This window comes from Chiloscyllium punctatum, chromosome 1, assembly GCF_047496795.1.
Source record: "Chiloscyllium punctatum isolate Juve2018m chromosome 1, sChiPun1.3, whole genome shotgun sequence".
Taxonomy (NCBI): Eukaryota; Metazoa; Chordata; class Chondrichthyes; order Orectolobiformes; family Hemiscylliidae; genus Chiloscyllium; species Chiloscyllium punctatum.
The window spans coordinates 42,757,541-42,778,002 of NC_092739.1; the positions used below are offsets into that span (position 1 = coordinate 42,757,541).

Below are 20,462 nucleotides of genomic sequence, written 5' to 3' on the forward strand. Positions count from 1 at the left end.
CCACAAGCACATCTTTCGCCCCATCTCAAGCAATGACACTATACTCCAAGAACTGAGTTTTTGTTCTATAAAATGATGAGCAAGGAGAAACTGTGCCTCTGAACAAAGACGACAGCAGCAGCGCCCTCCAGAACGTTATTCCAACTACTGGCACTTCAGAATTAAGTAAACAAATAATCAGGAACACCAGGAACAGTGAAACCAAACAAACAATGGTAGAAGAGATTTAAAACAAATAAAAGGAAGTGGTAACTCAAATAAACATGCAAAAGGTAGCTAACAAAAAAATAAACTTTCCAAATAGATACGCTGGATAGGTTTCTTGTACTGTCACCACTCCAACCCAGAGTTTGGATAATGACCAAGCCACTTCTGGAATTTGGAATTTTCTAGATTGTAGAATGGTGCGAGAAAACCTGACCACAGATGAATGACTGAAATACTCCACTGATAAAAAAACTTTTACTGGAGACATAGAAGTGATAAAACATTTGTAAAATAATAATAAAAATGACCTCACTTAAGCAAACCCTGTATCATTCAGGTTCCAGTTCTAAAGCACTGTTCGAAAAACATATCAACGGCAACAGAAAAAGTTAGTGTGCAATGCTTTGGGGGAAGCATACTAACACTCTACCCACTGATTTGAAAGATGTGGAGGTACCGGGGTCAGACTAGTGTGGACAAGGTCAGAAGTCACGACACCAGGTTATTGCCTAACAAGTTTATTTGAAATCACAAGCTTGCAAAATGCTTCTCCATCATGACCTGATGGAGCAGTGTCCCAAAAGCTTGTGATTTCAAATAAATGCGTTGGACTATAACCTAGTGTTGTGCGACGTCTGACACAGATTTGAATGGGCATGGCTATGTTCACTTGATTTAAATGTTACAGTCAGGCAAGCTTCTACTTAAAATATTTCAGTAGATTGGCTGGGAATAATGAAGGAGTAATGGAGCTTTTCTGAATCACGTGGTCTCTTCATCAGGTAGTTCCTTAATTTTCACAAACCTTTTCCAAAATCAACATTTTTAATTTCCATGTTAAATGGTAGTAAAATAAAGTTCCTCCTGATGGTGGTGTTGAGCCAGTGTACAGGGTTTCACATTAGCAGAAATATACTTGCAGTTTTGTCATCACAGTAAAAAAAAAGTTCAAGTCGTCAAAGTTTTCCACAGTACTATAAATGAACAGTGCAGAAAAGTGCATTCTGATTATGGTCTGGAAGCTGTACATCCATGAAAGGGAGTGCTTTGAAGGTGAACCATGAATATTTACAAAGAAAGTCAAAATTCTCCTATAGAAGAGAAGCACCATAATTGCTGGGGTTCCATAATTCCGAAGGCAGACTTTGACTTTTCCAAAAACATTGTCAAATGACCAAACCAGGTTTATGGAGAATAGAATGTGGGAAGCCAACTAAGAGTGGATTGGAATAGTCAAGCCCAACAGCAAGAAAGGAAGGCGTGGGAGGAGAGTTGTAGCAGCAGACGAGTTGTGGTGAAGCTAAGTTACTGAAGTGGAAACAGACAGTCTCAGCGATATGTGTTTACATGCTCAGCCTGGGTCAACATAACAGTCGAGAGCATGGTGCTAGAAAAGCACGGCAGGTCAGGCAGCATCCGAGGAGCAGGAGAATCGATGTGTCGGACATAAGCCCTTCATCAACATAACACAGTCTCAGACAGTGACCAAGGAGAGGGACAGAGACAGAGATAACAGTTAGACAGTGGTATTTGGAGCAAAGATTATAGATAATGGTTTCAGAATTCTCAAGTCACAACTGAAAAAAATTCTGCTAAGCCAGTGCCAGAAGTTAAATAAGCAGTCAAAGAGCTTGGTACTGGAAAAGCACAGCCGGTCAGGCAGCATCCGAGCAGGAGGAGAGTCAATGTTTCGAGCACAACCTCTTCATGAGCTAGTGCTCAAAATGTCGACTCTCCTGTTGCTCAGATGCTGTCTGACCGGCGGTGCTTTTCCAGCACCACACACTTCGACTCTGATCTACAGCATCTGCGGTCCTCACTTTCTCCTAGTGAAATAAGCAGTGACAATATGTTAATTTTTATTTTCAATTTTCTTCTCTATCATCCCATTGGCATGGACTTTCAATGGGATTGAGCTCAAGAAATAATAACAACCTTCTATCAGGGGCTGTTCCTCATATGATTATTACAGCGTTAGACATTCTATTGCTCCCGATATCGTCCTTTTTAAGAAGTGCAGATTATGAGAAATCAAGTATGAAAACCATTGAAACTCCTTTCCTTTCCCTCAGTCAATATATTGAGATCACTGCCTGTATTCACCCATTTAGGATTCTTCCACCACCTACAACAAACACTAAACTTCATTCTCTCCCATTGAAGACGATTCATCAAATGTTAAACCTGGGGCTTTGTAGAACCGCAAAACTAATTGGAAATGCTGATAGGAAAACTCTGCTTTCAAATTTCAATTTCAACAAAATGAAACATCAGTCTAGATCAGTGAAAATTTCAGATGAATTATCAAGCCAGTTGGTTATAAAAGTTACCAACTGACACTTTAAAGCAGCAGTAAAGATTGAAAATGACAAGGAACAACATGCGACCACTATGCCAGTCAAGCTGATGCTTTTTAAAAGCTAAAATCCAGCAAAAATACAAAACTGATTGCAAGAAGGATTTAATTCGCAGGGCTGATAAAGAACAAACAATTTGGCAAATCGTTTTGAAACACAGATTATATCCAATACAAAGCAGGGTCGAGTTCCCGAATATATGACAAGTTCTCCAAGTCAATCAGGAAACCAATTTGTAGCGCAATACAATCCTGGAGAATTCTATGATCATCTTATGTTAAGCAAACTCTCATTACATGCTCTAACGTAGCTATCACCCATGTGCAGGGAATAATGCACAATCCATGCAGTAGAACAGCCACATCTTTTAAGACAGGTGTGGTTCTCAGAAAATAAGCTGACCCAATTACAAAATGCTCCCTCAAACAACATTAACCATTTTACAAAACAAAGACTAATTTAACATTTAATAATCAAATCCATTGGATTTAAGAAATATTTGCCCTATTTCGTTTGTAAAAGACGAAGGGACAGAAACTTACCTTAAGTGGCTATCTGGAGTTCTAATAAATAAATTGAGATTAACACTACAAAGCTACTTGCTGTCCAAATAAGTCCATCTGTTTTACTGAATATATCACAAAGTTAAAGATTTAGTTATAAGCAGCAATTTATGTTGCATTTCACAAAACATTAGTATAACACTAGAATGGATACCACAACAATGAAATGTTAGCATTGATACATGGTACCTCCTGGAGGTGCTGGGGCATGCATTCACACCCACAATCTACCAGTCTTGACCATGCTGTTAAGGGACCAATCAACAAAAAGCACCTCCTCAAACAGAAGGACAGAAAGACTATGTCTGGGCCATGATCACACACTTCAATGTCTAGTGTGAAAGCTTCACTTGAAGTGGCTGGTAACTTGGTTTCACAGAAGTGACTATACAAACTTATAAAAGGGGTTTGGAATATAATTATTAACATTGGGCATACAATTCAAATCCTTCCCCTTTACATTTCTGTGGAAAAGCAGAGACTAAAGCATTTAAAGCAGAGATTAGGAGGAGAGAATAACCTAATGATTTTCTCAAAAGTAGAGGAGGAAGAAACCTTTTCTATTACCAAAAGCATGAATAGTCAGAGAAGAGAACTGGCAAATAATCCAGTGGAAAAGAAAGTGAAGCTTTTTTTTCCCCCTGAATTCTGGTTGAGTTGGAATGTACTGTACAGAAAAGTGCAGGAAGCAGATTCAACTGTAACTCTCAAAACGAAATTACATACACACTTGCAATGTAATAAGCTGGATAGTGAGATTAAAGTGATGGTTCTTTCAAAGAACTGGCTTAAACAGGATGGCCAAATACCCTTCCTTCCATTGTTAAATGCATAGTGCTCCCTTAAGTAGGGACAGCAAATTAACTGTATTATTCCAAACTGTTCCCATTATTTCAGGACTGATACTAACTACACAAAACCAGGTACAAAAAGTGTAAAAAGTCCAAGCTGCTGTAACCACTGTTTCAATACTGACAAAAAAAAAATACTACCTACAGCAATCACAGATAACTGTTGAATGAAAACGGAATAAGGACCCAATGAAGAATTGCAGAATGTTTATTACTACAGTGCAGGGTTTCCAAATCTACGTCCAGTATGTTACACTGAGCTACTCAGCTGGGGATCTGTTCGCTCATAGGCAACCACTAAAGACGTCAAACGCTTGGTGAAACCAAAACTTAGATGAAATGAGGCATTGAAATGAATGAGTGTATTGAAAATGATCTGCCACTTTGCTTGCAGTGGCAGGAAACTACCTGTGCCAGCCAAGCCACCACTACCAAAACCAAAAGCTGTGGTTGTAGCTGCACCAAAACTTCCGATATTTAAGCCAATTGCAGTGTTAGCGTTTAGTCCGAAACCCCCAAAATTAAAGCTACTGGCTGTAGCAGCTCCAAGCCCACCAAAACCTGCAGAAAAGGAAGCACCGTAAAACCAATGCAAAAAATGGTTAGTTTAAAGCAAACAGCATTTTATTACGGTCCCAAAACAAACACTGTCAAATACAGATTTCCCTAAAAGGGCATAGGAACATTTTTAGATTGTATTAAAATGGAAAACAGAAAGGACTCATTAAACAAATACAAACTAGCAATGCACACAGCTGCAGAATATAAAGTAACAAATTAAGAATACTGAATAAGGAGGTAAATATATAGTTCTGAAGTATTCAAGTGTTTGATTTGGACAATTAAAATAGTAAAGGGCCAAATCATCGACAGCAGAGTTTCCTGAAGTGGATGCCCAGGGGTCAGTGCCATATTCCATCAGAAAGACAACACCCCCAGTTCAACCCCATTTTGGAGCAGATTCAGTCATGGAGATGTAAAGTACACATACAGACCCTTCGGTCCAACTCGTCCATGCCGACCAGATACCCTAACCTAATCTAGTCTCATTTGCTAGCACTTTGCCCATATCCCTCTAAACCTTTCCTCTTCATATACCCATCCAAATGCCTTTTAAATGTTGCAACTGTACCAGCCTCCCACCACTTCCACTAGCAGCTCATTCCATACACTCACCACCCTCTGGGTGAAAACATTGCCCCTTAGATCCCTTTTAAATCTTTCCCCACACACCATGAACCTATGCCCTCTAGTTCTGGACTCCCCCACCCCAGGGAAAAGACCTTCACTATTTACCCTATCCATGCCCCTCATGATTTTCTAAACCTCTAAGGTCACCTTCAGCCTCCAACACTCCAGGGAAAGCAGTCCTGGCCTATCCAGCCTCCTTCTGGAACAGCTCAAACCCTCCAACCCTGACAATATCCTTTTAAATCTTTTAAGAACCCTTTCAAGCTTAGAAAGAACGTTCTGAAAAAGGGAGACAGAATTCCACACAATATCACAAAAGTGGTCTAACCAACGTCCTGGATGCAACATTGGAACTTCTGACTTAAACAGGAGGGTGCTACACCACTGAACTAAAGTTGGAACCACCTCAACACAAGTACCAATTACAGGAATTGTTTTTGACATATGCTAACACAAGCCATTATCATATGATTACTACACAGACATACTCAATTTTGATCACAGGACAGAAAGAAACTGTATTTTGTTCCAGGACAAAAAAAAGAACTGTTTTACTTTAAAAAAAATGTTAATTCATTAGATCACGATGTTTTAAAGTAACCACAATAATTGTGTCTTAGTTAGGAGCTGAATTACAGCTTTATTTTCCAATCATAAATATACACGGGGCAAGATTCTCTCTCGTTTTGTCTTGATATAAAATAAAAGGAACTCAAATTTCATGAAAAAAAACCAATGACCACTCCTCTTCCTCCAATCCTTCATAGCCTCTTTCTCTGCGATATTTGATCCATTGTAATTTATTGAATAACATGGGAAAGGATGCCAAAGTCTTTCATATTCCCTACATCAAAAGAAATGTTTAATTCCTTTTTTGGGATACATTTCTCAAAATAATGCTCATGCAAAGGTCCAAATAGAATAATGATTTGTTAAAATTATTGAAAACTACCCCTACTTAACAAGCCATTGAGAAAACTACACAATCTATTCACTGTATTAGTGCCCAAAACAGGTGATTTCAATAGTGTAGACCTTTTGGACCAGCTGAGGGCAATCTTTCAAGGGGTAACGATAAGTTAGAGACAGCACCACATAACTGCTGCAAGGTGGAGCAGCTTGGGAACCTTCACACTGCTAGGTGTTCAGCCTTTTGTTGTATATCAAGAAGTAAAATTGACATATTATTTTGAACGGGGAGAAAGTGAGGACCGCAGATGCTGGAGATCAGAGCTGAAAAATGTGTTGCTGGAAAACCACAGCAGGTCAGGCAGCATCCAAGGAACAGGAGAATCGATGTTTCGGGCATAAGCCCTTCTTCAGGAATGAGGAAAATGCGTCCAGCAGGTTAAGATAAAAGGTAGGGAGGAGGGACTTGGGGGAGGGGCGTTGGAAATGTGATAGGTGGAAGGAGGTAAAGGTGAGGGTGATAGGCCGGAGTGGGGGTGGGGGCGAAGAGGTCAGGAAGAAGATTGCAGGTTAGGAAGGCGGTGCTGAGTTCGAGGGATTTGACTGAGACAAGGTGGGAGGAGGGGAAAATGAGGAAACTGGAGAAATCTGAGTTCATCCCTTGTGGTTGGAGGGTTCCTAGGTGGAAGATGAGGTGCTCTTCCTCCAGCTGTCGTGTTGCTATGGTCTGGCGATGGAGGAGTCCAAGGACCTGCATGTCCTTGGTGGAGTGGGAGGGGGAGTTGAAGTGTTGAGCCACGGGGTGGTTGGGTTGGTTGGTCGGTCCGGGTGTCCCAGAGGTGTTCCGCAAGTAGGCGGCCTGTATCCCCAATATAGAGGAGGCCACATCAGGTGCAGTGGATGCAATAAATGATGTGTGTGGAGATGCAGGTGAATTTGTGGCGGATATGGAAGGATCCCTTGGGGCCTTGGAGGGAAGTAAGAGGGGGGGGGGGGGGCGCAAGTTTTGCATTTCTTGCGGTTGCAGGGGAAGGTGCCGGGAGTGGAGGTTGGGTTGGTGGGGGGTGTGGACCTAATGAGGGAGTCACGGAGGGAGTGGTCTTTTCGGAACACTGATAGGGGAGGGGAGGGAAATATATCCCTGGTGGTGGGGTCCGTTTGGAGGTGGCGGAAATGACGGCGGATGATACGTTGTACATGGAGGTTGGTGGGGTGGTAGGCGAGGACCAGTGGGGTTCTGTCCCGCTCATCCGCCCTTGAACCCCGCCCCTCCAATCGCCACCAGGACAGAACCCCACTGGTCCTCACCCACCACCCCACCAACCTCCATATACATCATATCATCTGTCGTCATTTCCGCCACCTCCAAATGGACCCCACCACCAAGGATATATTTCCCTCCCCTCCCCTATCAGCGTCCCGAAAAGACCACTCCCTACGTGACTGCCTTGTCAGGTTCACATCCCGACCAACGCAACCTCCATTCCCGGCACCTTCCCCTGCAACCGCAAGAAATGCAAAACTTGCGCCCACACCTTCCCCCTTACTTCCCTCCAAGGCCCCATGGGATACTTCCATATCCGCCACAAATTCACCTGCACCTCCACACACATCATTTATTGCATCCGCTGCACTCGATGTGGCCTCCTCTATATTGGGGAGACAGGCCGCCTACTTGTGGAACGTTTCAGAGAACACCCCTTGGACACCTGGACCAACCAACCCAACCACCCCATGGCTCAACACTTCAACTCCCCCTCCCACTCCACCAAGGACATGCAGGTCCTTGGACTCCTCCATTGCCAGACCATAGCAACACGACGGTTGGAGGAAGAGCGCCTCATCTTCCGCCTAGGAACCCTCCAACCACAAGGGATGAACTCAGATTTCTCCAGTTTCCTCATTTCCCCTCCTCCCACCTTGTCTCAGTCAAATCCCTCGAACTCAGCACCGCCTTCCTAACCTGCAATCTTCTTCCTGACCTCTCCGCCCCCACCCCACTCCAGCCTATCACCCTTACCTTGACCTCCTTCCACCTATCACATTTTCAACACCCTTCCCCCAAGTCCCTCCTCCCTACCTTTTATCTTAACCTGCTGGACACAATTTCCTCATTCCTGAAGAAGGGCTCATGCCCGAAACGGCGATTCTTCTGTTCCGTGGATGCTGCCTGACCTGCTGTGTTTTTCCAGCAACACATTTTTCAGCTCATATTATTTTGAACACAAAACAAATACAGGGCACATGACAAGGTAGTGAGGAAGGAAAAATATGCCAACACAGAACAAAGTATGAAAAGCATTGGTAAAAAGCTTAGTTTTAAGACAAAAACAACTGCAGAGGCAAATCTGCTTAAGCATGATAATGTGGATTAGGGTGGTGTCCAGGCAGCTAAAGACACAGATGGGGAATGGAGAGTTTTAAGTGTAAAGTGTGAAAGGAAGGGGCAGTGGCACAAAGGTATTCATTTCAGCACACCAACAGCAATTTTCAAATCGGAAACATTTAGGAATCAAAAGTCAGTGTGAACATCACTGTCAAAGGGAGAGAAAGAACAAAAGTAAACTTATCAGCATCTGGTCCTTATCTCACTATTTAATTAGACAAATGGCTCTCTGTACTTCAAGTCCATTTTTCCTATGTTTCAGTTTAGACACTAACACAAGAAAAATCTAGATCTCAATCTGAACAGCTTCAATTAATCCAGCATCTACAATCTTTATCAAGGATGAATGGCAAATTCTAAACACTATTTCTATGAACAAGGGCTTCCCAATTTCATGCCTGAAAAGTCCAGCTGTAATGATTATAATTCCCCCACCAGAGATAACAATACAGAAATAATCCATAGGACCTAAAGAATTTGTCTGTAAAATTAATTACTACATAGTGTTTCATTTTATTTACTAACAAACAAAATCTGGAATGGATACACCATCTAATAACCGGTATTATTAATGAATACCAAGCTTCACTGACTGAGGTTGAATCTTTAATATGGGGATCATTTCCACAGACACATGTGACCACCAAGCTCAATGAATTGTGGGTAATGAAGGTCAAGATAGTTTTCAGTAACCATCTAGCAAAAGAAAATACTAGAATTTCAAGGTGCAATATTTGCAACAACTTATTTCACAGATCATTTGTTGATCAACGTTACCACACCTGTTGATGCTCCAAAAGGAAATCCTGCTGTTTGCCCACTTGTGGTGGTAGTGGTCCCAAATGTGCCAAAACCTAAAGAAATATAGGACAGCTTACAAAATAGTATTTTAGAAGGCACTCATTAAATTTTAAACTCTAAAGATATTGGCTAATGAAAGGTGCTACTCAAAAAAGATTAACTTAATATTCTATTTACAAGTCCTCAACAACCTGTTCTTCAAGTCTGGCATTCTGGGAAGGGAAAGCACATCTAGTGGTAATAATTTTTTCAACATGCTTATTTTTCAGAAAAAAAGAATGTGGTAGGTCATGGGAAAACGTGGATCGTATCGCTCAAATACCAACTGAACCTGAAAACAAAAGTTCTGAAGAAGGGTCACTGGACCGGAAACATTTGCTCTGCTTTCTCTCTACAGATGTTGCCACACTTGCTGAGCTTTTCCAGCAATTTCTGGGGTTTTGTTTTATTTCCAGCATCCACATTCCTTTTGTTTCTTTTTCTGGAAAAAGGTAGTATTGACTGCGATTTCAGAATTCCCAGGCTGTAATATGGTTTGTTGGAATGAACATTACCGGAGGATAATCGTTCAGTCGTACAAGTGTTGGAGTTTTGCTCAAACAGTCAATTTGCTGGAATTAACATTTCAGCAAAGCTCAGTCATTATGTTATTAAGTGTATCCTCCAACCAATCAGCACTTATGATATAATGATGAGGTTTCTACCTCTAGACCAGAAAAGACAGGTTCAAGTCTCACCTGCCTCACAGAGAACGTCATAACACCTTTGAACAAGTTGATCAAAAATATCTGAAAAGATAGTTTTCCCTTTATTTTGGTATTTATTGTGAATGACCCTGATGAATGTAAGATAAAAGAAATTTGATAAAATGTATTTTTTTTTCAGTAATTCACTTTCAGGGAACTTCTTGACCAATTAATAAACCAACTCCCCTCTATCCTGTTACCAACTGTACTGGTGACATCATTAGAACAGTCCAATGAGGATGGACATTCACCTCAACAATCTCAGCACTGAAAAGAAATTTCAAAATTCTAATGGTTCCTATTTACCACTCCACAAAATATAGTTCCCTTGAATAAGAAGGGGTCTTCTCTCAAGACAATCCCTCCCTTTCAAACATTAAAGATAATGATAAAAGTGCATGCTTGTGTGCAAGTAATGCATAACAAACAACAGAAAAAGGTAAGTGACATTCTTGGAGTAAGATATCTGTCATCTCACCTGTATAAGCAATATAATGCAAGTAAATACCTAGAAAGGTTGTTAATATAAAAGACTGTATGGCACTATTCGAACAACAGTGGCATTCACCCTAGTCTCCTAAACAATACACACCCCTTTGAGAACACCCAAAACAAATAATTCAGTATTGCATTGCTGTTGTGGGACTCTACTGTGCAAATCAACTGACATATCTCCTACAAAATATAAGTTCTTACATCGGCAGGAAGAACCATAGAATCCCTGCAGTATGGAAACAGGCCCTTTGGTCCAACAAGTCCACACTGACCCTCCGAAGAGTATCCCACCCAGACCCATTCCCCTACGTTTACCCCTGACTAATGCAGCTAACCTGCACTATGGGCAATATAGCATGGCCAATTCATCTAAACTGCACATCTTTGGAATGTGGGAAAAAAACCAGAGCATCCAGAGGAAACCTACACAGACACTGGGAGAATGTCTGTGTGGAGTTCGCAGTCGCCAGAGGCTAGAATCAAAGCAGAGTCCCTGGGGTTGTGAAGAAGCAGTGCTAACCACTGAGCCACCATGCCACCCAGTATTTTGGGATATCACAAAGCTGTGCTAAGTGTTATATAATACAAGTCTTCCTTTCTTTATTACAGAAGGAAGAAATTTTAAATGGAATTAAATGAATGACTTCTACTTACAAATAGGTTACGATTATTGAACAATTTATTATACTTGTGGTGGCCAGACATCCAATTAGATGCCAGAATTAAATGATAGTAATTGGTTTTGTCAGATTTATATCTCACTTCTTTCAGCTACAGCTTCGAGGTGTTGGAAATTTCTTATTGAATCAGTTGTTTGGCTTTGTTAAATAGTTAAGAGTATTTTTGGTTACATGTTCAATTTTTTTCTGATGCTAATTTACTGAACTTGATTTCACAAGTTGTCATTATGAGATGGAAAGTCACGAGATCAGAGTTGCCCAGTTCAATAAGCAATATACTAACACACCTGAGATTTGGGAGAAAGTTTGTAGCTCAGGATGTAAGCTTGCTCGTTCATCTGGTAGATTTGTTCTCATTGTCTCATCGCCATGCTCGGTAACATCGTCAGTGAGCCTCTGGTGAAGCATTAGTGTTCTGTCCTGCTTACTATTTGTCTAGTTTGCTTGGTTGTGGCAGGTGATACCATTTCCGGTTCTGTTTGAGAGTTTGGCAGAAGGGGTCCAAAAGCTGTGTTTATTAATTGAGTTCCGGTTTGAACGCCAGGTCTCCAGGAATTCCTGTGCTTGGCTTTGTTTAGCCTGTCCCATGATGGATGTGTTGTCCCAGTCAAACTGGTGTCCCTCTTCGTCTGGGTGTATGGTATCACTGAATTGTTAATCAGGGATAGGCAACATGGTTTTGTGCAGGAAAGGTTATGTCTTACAAACCTAATAGAATTCTTTGAAGACGTGACCAAGTTGATGGGCGGGGGGGGAAAAAGGAGGGGGGGAGAAAAAAAGAGAGAGAATAGGCTGTATATATTTGGACATTGGGACCAGCTCTGGGAGAGGTGGTACAATTACAAATTGGATGGTCTACACCTGGGCTCGACTGGAACCAATATTCTTGGGGGTGCTTTTGCTATTGCTGTTGGGGAGGGCTTAAAACTAATATTGCAGGGGATGGGAATCAAATGAGGCGGTTAATGGACAGTAAGGAGGTAGTAGCTAAAGCCTGTAAGGAACGAGATAATGAAGTCAGCGTGACTCAGGAGAGGAGTAAGCAGGAAGCAGATTATGAACACAAAGGGACTGGTGGCCTGAGGTGCATTTGTTTAAATGCAAGAAGTGTTGTACATAAGGCAGATGAACTTATGGCTTGGATTAGTACCTCGGAAGTAAGATGTTATTGCCATTACTGAAACTTGGTTGAGGGTACAGCATGATTGGCAACTAAATATCCCAGGATATTGATGCTTCAGACAGGACAGAGAGGGAGGTATAAGAGGTGGAGGCGCTGCTTTACTGGTAAGAGAGGATATCACAGCGGTGCTGAAGGAGGGCACCAGCAATGAGGCTGTATGGGCAGAGCTAAGAAATAGGAATGGTGCTGTACTACATGCCTCCCAAAAGCGGAGGGGAGATAGTGGTACAAATATGTAAACAGATAATGGAAAGATGTAGGAGCAACAGGGTGGTGGTGACAGGAGATTTTAATCTTCCCAACATTGACTGGGATTCACTTAGTGTTAAAGGTCTAGATGGAGCAGAATTTAAGGAGAAACCGGGAGGGCTTTCTAGAGCAGTATGCAAATAGTCTAACTCGGGAAGGGGCCATATTGTATCTAGTTTTGGGAAACTAGCCCAGCCAGGTGGTTGAAGTTTTAGTAGGGGATTACTTTGGAAATAGTGATCACAATTCCATCAATTTTAGAATACTCATGGACAAAATCAAGTGGTCCTAAAGGAAGGGTGCTAAATTGGGGCTAGGCCAACTATAACAAAACTCGGCAGAAACTGGGGAATGTAGATTGGGAGCAGCTGTTTGTAAAATGTAGGAGGTTTTTAAAGCCAGGTTGATTAGAGTTCAGGAGAGAGATGTTCCTGTGAAAATGAGTGATACAAATGGTAAGATGAGAGAACCATGGATGACAGGTGAAATGGTGAGACTGGCTACGAGGAAAAGGGAAGAGTTCATAAGGTCTAGGTGACTGAAGACAGACGAAGCTTTGGAACAATATCGGGAATGTGGGACCAATCTGAAATGAGGAATTAAGAGGGCTAAAAGGGGTCATGAGATATCTTTAGCAAACAGGGTTAAGGAAAATCCCAAAGCCTTTTATTCGTATATAAAAGGACCGAGGATAACTAGAGAAAGGGTTAGCCCACTCAAGGACAAAAAAGAGGAAAGTTACATTTGGAATCAGAGAAAATGGGCAAGATTCTTAACGAGTACTTTGCATTGGTATTCACCGAGGAGAGGGACATGTCAGATTTTGAGGTTAAGATTAGATATTTGATTACTCTCGGTCAAGTCTGCATAAGGAGAAAATTTTGGGTATTCTAAAAGGCAAGTTCCCAGGTCAGAATGGGATCTATGCCAGGTTACTGAGTGAAGCGAGAGAGGAAATAGCTGAGGCTTTAACAGAAATCTTTGCAGCATCCTTGGACACAGATGACGTCCCAGAGGACTGAAGAATTGCTAACGTTGTCCCCTTATTTAAGAAGGTTAGCAGGATAAGCCAGGTAATTATAGACTGATGAGCCTGACGTCAGTGGTAGGGAAGCTGCTGGAGAAAATACTGAGGGTAGGACCTATTCCCATCTGGAACAAAATGGACTTATCAGTAATAGGCAACATGATTTTGTGCAGAGAAGGTCATGTCTTACAAACCTAATAGAATTCTTTGAAGAGCTAACCAAGCTGATTGATGAGGGAAGGGCTGTACATGTCATACACATGGACTTTAGTAAGGCGTTTGATAAGGTTCCCCATGGTAGGCTGAAGGTGAAGTTGCATGACGTTCAGGGTGTACTAGCTAGACAGATAGAGAATTGGCTAGGTAACAGGAAACAGTAGGGGAAGAGAGTTTCTCAAAATGGAGACCTGTGTCCAGGGGTGTTCCACAGGTATCGGTGTTGAGACCACTGTTGACTGTGATATACATAAATGAGATGGAGGAAAGTACAGGTGGCCCGATTAACAAGTTTGCAGATGACACTACGATTGGTGGAGTAGCAGCCAGTGAAGGGGACTATCAGAGAATATAGATAGATTGGAGAGTTGGCGGAGAAATGGCAGATGGAGTTCAATCCGGGCAACTGCAACTACTTTAGAAGATCCAATTCAACAGCGAACTATACAGTAAATGGAAAAGCCCTGGGGAAAATTGACAAAGAGATCGGAGTGTTCAGGTCCATTGTTCCCTGAAGGTAGCAACGCAGGTCAGTAGAATGCTCAAGGAATACAGCACACTTTCTTTCTTTGGATGGGGTATTGAGTACAAGAGTTAGCAGGTCATATTACAGTTGTAAGACTTTGGTTCTGCCACACTTGGAATACTGTGTACAGTTCTGTTGCCACATTACCAAAAGGATGTGGATGCTTTGGAGAGGGTGCAGAGGAGGTTCACCAGGATGTTGCCTGGTATGGAGGGCACTAGCTATGAGGAGAGGTTGAGTAGATTAGGATTATTTTTCATTAGAAAGACAGAGGTTGAGGAGGGACCTGATTGAGGTCTACAAAATCATACGAGGTATAGACAGGGTGGATAGCAAGAAGTTTTTCCCCAGACTGGGGGACGCAATTACTATGGGTCACGAGTTCAAGGCGAGAAGGGAAAAGTTTCGGGGTGATATGCGTGGAAAGTTCTTTACACAGAGGGTGGTGGGTCCCTGGAACGCGTTGCCAGCAGAGGCGGTCAAGGCGGGCACAATAGCATCATTTAAGATGTATCTAAAACAGTTACAGGAATGGGCAGGGAGCAGAGGGATACAGACCCTGAGAAAATAGGCAGCAGGTTTAGATAGAGGATCTGGATCGGCGCAGGCTTGGAGGGCCGAAGGGCCTGTTCCCATGCTGCAATTTTCTTTGTTCTTCCAAATCTACCAGCTCAACAAGCAAATTTACAAGCCGATACTAACATACCCTCGAATATTACTTTGCAATAATGCAAACCTCTCTTGTTATCGCACTTGTAGGACATGCTTTTGCATTGAATTTAGGCTTTTAGCTTATGCTTGCTTAGACATGGTTTCCTGATGTAGACACTGTCATTAAGATGGTTGAATAGACACACTGTTGCTTGCACCGTTTGTGCAGATACCGGAGCCCCTTGAAGGGATACCTTACTCAGGAAGCTTTCTAAACACTAGTTTCCACATAAAAATGGATTAAAAGCCTGTGGACAGCTGAAAGTTTAAGTGAACGTTCGCAGTTATTTCATTGCTGACCGCATATCCCGTGTCCATACCTCCAAGCATTTTATTTATAACAAACTGATTTATATCAACAACAACAAAAAAAAAATCAATTACATCAGTCTGGCACAAGTGCTTGATCGAGGTTGCCTAGTTTGAGAACTTGTCCAAGTTCAAGGTTAGAAGGTTTGCTGGTTTCCAAATTAAACACCGATTGTCTAAACCCACTAACCTTAAAAATTAGGAAACTATTTAGAACTGGAACTCAACATACATTCTGTGGAAATGGAGAATGATTTAAACACAAACATGATTCTTTTAATAAAGGGATGAAATTGTGACTTTTCCCAAAACAATGTTCCAGGTGCTACTGCAGCAGGACAAGTAATAGCTCTGACTATTACAATTATGTTTTAAAATTTCTTTGCATTGTAATTTGCTAAACACGAGTGTTGATAACACACAGTGAGGGAACCTGGTCACCAGGAATCAGGAAAGCATTGTATATATTAGCAAATGTAAGAATTTTTTTTAGTTTTTTTAAAAAAGCTTTTTTGGCTTTTAAAAGTCAAATTCAGAGGGACTGGTGTGAAACTGTACAAGGAACCCAAAGTTAGCATGCAGGTACAGTAAACAATTAGGAAGGCAAGTGACATGTTGGTTTTAACTTCAAGGAGACTAGAACACTAGATTGAGATTGCCTCGTTCTTAAGGGCAAACAGAGAGTATTGTGCATTGTTTCGGTCTCCTTATGGAAGAATATTCTTGCATACAAAGTCTTATAAAATATAGTCGCTCCTCCCTAATTGCCATTGAGAAGGTGGTGGCGGCTGCCGCCTCCAAGGAGAGGTTAAATAGGCTGGGGCTGTTTTCCCTGGAGCATCAGAGGTAGAGGGGTGACCTTTGAGGTTTATAAAATAGTGGAGGCATGTATAGGGTAAATAGACAAGGTCTTATCCCCAGGGTAGGGGAGTTCCAAACTAGAGAGAATAGGTTAAAAAGGTGAGAGGGGACAAATTTGAAAGGGACCTAAATGACAACTTTTTCACCCACAGGTTGGTGCGTGTATGGAATGAGGTTCACTTCCAATTACAACATTTAACAAGGCACCTGGATGGGTAGATGAACAGGAAAGGTTTAGAGGGATAGAGGCCAAATGCTGGCAATTGGGACTAGGTTAAGAAAAGGATATCTAGTCAGCATGGATGAGTTGGACCAAAGGGTCTGTTTCTGTGCTGTGCATCTCTATGGCTCTGACACTATGGCCTGCTATAAAGAAAAGGGAGTTATAGGACTTTGCTGCAGCAACATTCTGGATAGCATGTGGCTTCAAGAAAAACAAGAGTATTTGCAGCATCTTCTGCCCTGCTGGGCAGAAATCTCCATCCAAGTCACAAATTTTTGCTGCACATCGTGGAGATGGTACACAGCGTCGTCACTGCATATCGCTGGTGAACAGTGAATGCTGAAGGTGGTGGATGGAGTTCTACATAAACAGGCTGCTACGTCTTCAATGGTGTCAAATTTCTTGAGTGTTGGAGCTGCATTCATTCAGGCAAGTGAGGAGCATCCCATTCCACTCCTGACTTGTGGAAAGTTGACAAGCTTTTGAGGACAAGGAGGAAAGATATTCACTGCTAAAACCCAAGCCTACAAGCTGATGTTATAGCTGCAGCATTTATATGGTAGTGGAGTTCAGCTCCTGGACTACAATAACTCCAGGATGTTACTAGTTGGATTTTCAACAATGACAGATGGTTAGCTTCTTCCTGGTTGAAGACAGTCATTGCCTAACAGCTGTGTGTCATGGATGGAACTGGCCTTGATCAGCCAAGAATTGCTACACCAAGGACACCGACTAGTTCAGGATCTATGAAATGGTGCTGAACAATGTGTAGTCATCAACAGCATCCCCAGTTCCATCCTTATGATGGAGACAAGGAGACTGAAGAAGCAGCTGAAGAAAGTTAGGTCAATGAAACTACCCTGACAAACTCCGAGCCAGGACGCTCAGGTTCAAGTCCCGGCTGGTGGTATTCAATACCATCTCTGAACAGGCTGATCAGAAATAGTTACTCTGATGAATTTCAGCAGCGATAACCTGGGACTGAAATGATATTCCTACAATAGCAGATATTGCTTTGAGCTAGGTGTGACTTCAATCAATCAAGAGTTTTTCCCCTAATGTCCAAGGGACTTCCAGTTTGTGAACCTTCTTTAATACTAATCCTAGTCAAATGCTAACAAAAACAAACATTGCTGGGGTTCTGTGAACTTTCTTCAGAACTCCAAAATGCTGACCTTGCTTTGTCTCCACAGATACTGTCAAACGTGCTGCAGCTCTCCACATTTACTTTCATGTTCCTTTTTTGTTGCTCTCACTACCTCTTGTATCTAGTTTTGCTCTTTGTCATTTTGTTGTGTCCCCTGAACTGTTTCATTTGCTGCAAGAAGTTACTGAACCCAATACAAAGAGAGCTGAAACGATAAGGTCACTGACATCCATTATACCCTTACCCAAGCTCATGAGATCCATAAGACCATAAGACATAGGAGCGGAAGTAAGGCCATTCGGCCCATCGAGTCCACTCCGCCATTCAATCATGGCTGATGGGCATTTCAACTCCACCTACCTGCATTCTCCCCACAGCCCTTAATTCCTTGTGACAAAGAATTTATCAATCTCTGCCTTGAAGACATTTAGCGTCCCTGCCTCCACTGCACTCCGTGGCAATGAATTCCACAGGCCCACCGCTCTCTGGCTGAAGAAATGTCTCCGCATTTCTGTTCTGAATTTACCCCCTCTAATTCTAAGGCTGTGCCCACGGGTCCTAGTCTCCTCGCCTAACGGAAACAATTTCCTAGTGTTCACCCTTTCCAAGCCATGTATTATCTTGTACGTCTCTATTAGACCTCCCCTTAATCTTCTAAACTCCAATGAATACAATCCCAGGATCTTCAGTTGTTCCTCGTATGTTAGACCTACCATTCCAGGGATCATCCGTGTGAATCTCCACTGGACACACTCAGGTACCAGTATGTCCTTCCTGAGATGTGGGGACCAAAACTGGACACAGTACTCCAAATGGGGCCTAACCAGAGCTTTATAAAGTCTTAGTATTACAACGGTGCTTTTATATTCCAACCCTCTTGAGATAAGTGACAACACTGCATTCGCTTTCTTAATCACGGACTCAACCTGCATGTATACGTTTAGAGAATCCTCAACTAGCACTCCCAGATCCCTTTGTACTTTGGCTTTACAAATTTTCTCACCGTTTAGAAAGTAGCCCATGCTTGTATTCTTTTTTCCAAAGTGCAAGACCTCGCATTTGCTCACATTGAATTCCATCAGCCGTTTCCTGGACCACTCTTCCAAACTGTCTAGATCCTTCTGCAACCTACCCACTTCCTCAGTACTACCTGCCTGTCCACCTAACTTTGTATCATCGGCATACTTCGCTAGAATGCCCCCAGTCCCTTCAGCCAGATCATTAATATATAACGTGAACAGCTGCGGCCCCAACACTGAACCCTGCGGGACACCGCTTGTCACCGGCGGCCATTCGAAAAAGACCCTTTTATCCCAACTCTCTGCCTTCTGTCAGACAGCCAACCCTCAATCAATACCAGTAGCTCACCTCGAACACCATGGGCCCTCACCTTGCTCAGCAGCCTCCCATGTGGCACCTTATCAAAGGCCTTTTGGAAGTCTAGGTAGACCACATCCACTGGGTTTCCCTGGTCTTGTCACCTCTTCAAAAGAATTCCAACAGGTTTGTCAGGCACGACCTCCCCTTACTAAATCCATGTTGACTTGTTCTAATCCGACCCTGCTCTTCCAAGAATTTAGAAACCTCATCCTTAATGATGGATTCTAGAATTTTACCAACAACCGAGGTTAGGCTAATTGGCCTATAATTTTCCATCTTTTGTCTTGATCCTTTCTTGAACAAAGGGGTTACAACAGCGATCTTCCAATCATCCGGGACTTTCCCTGACTCCAGTGACTTTTGAAAGATCTCAACCAACGCCTCCGCTATTTCCTCAGCCACCTCCCTCAGAACTCTAGGATGTAGCCCATCGGAGCCAGGAGATTTATCAATTTTAAGACCTTTTAGCTTTTCTAGCACTTTCTCTTTTGTAATGGCAACCATACTCAACTCAGCCCCCTGACTCCCTTTAATTGTTGGGATATTACTCATGTCTTCCACTGTGAAGACTGACGCAAAGCACTTATTAAGTTCTCCTGCTATTTCCTTATCTCCCATCACTAGGTTTCCAGCATCAGTTTGAAGTGACCCAATGTCTACTTTTGTCTGTAGTTTGTTTCTTATGTATTGAAATAAACTTTTAGTATCATTTCTAATATTACTGGCTAGCCTACCTTCATATTTGATCCTCTCCTTCCTTATTTCTCTCTTTGTTATCCTCTGTTTGTTTTTGTAGCCTTCCCAATCTTCTGATTTCCCACTGCTCTTGGCCACTTTATAGGATCTCTCTTTTTCTTTAATACACTTCCTGACTTGCTTTGTCAGCCATGGCTGTCTAATCCCTCCCTAGATAATCTTTCTTTTCTTGGGGATGAACCTCTGTACAGTGCCCTCAATTATACCCACAAACTCCTGCCATTTTTGCTCTCCTGTCTTCCCCACTAGGCTCTGCTTCCAGTCTATTTTCGTCAGTTTCTCTCTCATACCCTCAATTACCTTTATTTAACTGTAACACCATTACATCTGATTTTGCCTTCTCTCTTTCAAACTGCAAACTGAACTCTACCATATTATGATCGCTGCTTCCTAAATGTTCCCTTACTTTAAGATTTTTTATAAAGTCTGGTTCATTACATAGCACTAGGTCCAGAATAGCCTGCTCCCTTGTGGGCTCCATGACAAGCTGTTCCAAAAAGCCATCCTGTAAGCATTCCATGAATTCCCTTTCTTTGGGTCCACTGGCAACATTATTTACCCAGTCCACCTGCATATTGAAGTCTCCCATGATCACCGTGACCTTGCCTTTCTGACATGCCTTCTCTATTTCCCAGTACATGTTGCGTCCCTGGTAAGATCAATATGCCACATCAGGCTTGATAAATTC

At 42.2% G+C, this 20,462-nt stretch overlaps 1 protein-coding gene across 7 annotated transcripts in view; it reads right to left on the reverse strand.

The window, feature by feature from the left end:
* The window catches only part of nup54 (nucleoporin 54), a 72,940-nt gene that overhangs the window by 41,059 nt on the left and 11,419 nt on the right, over positions 1–20,462 (reverse strand). For 4 of the 7 annotated variants that reach the window (XM_072549635.1, XM_072549754.1, XM_072549698.1 and 1 more), the window contains one exon: positions 9,247–9,318. In XM_072549635.1, coding sequence (XP_072405736.1) covers positions 9,247–9,318 — 72 coding nt within the window. Of the gene's footprint in view, positions 1–4,386; positions 4,540–9,246; positions 9,319–20,462 lie in introns of all 7 variants that reach the window. The other 3 variants (XM_072549629.1, XM_072549592.1, XM_072549621.1) reach the window with 1 other exon arrangement.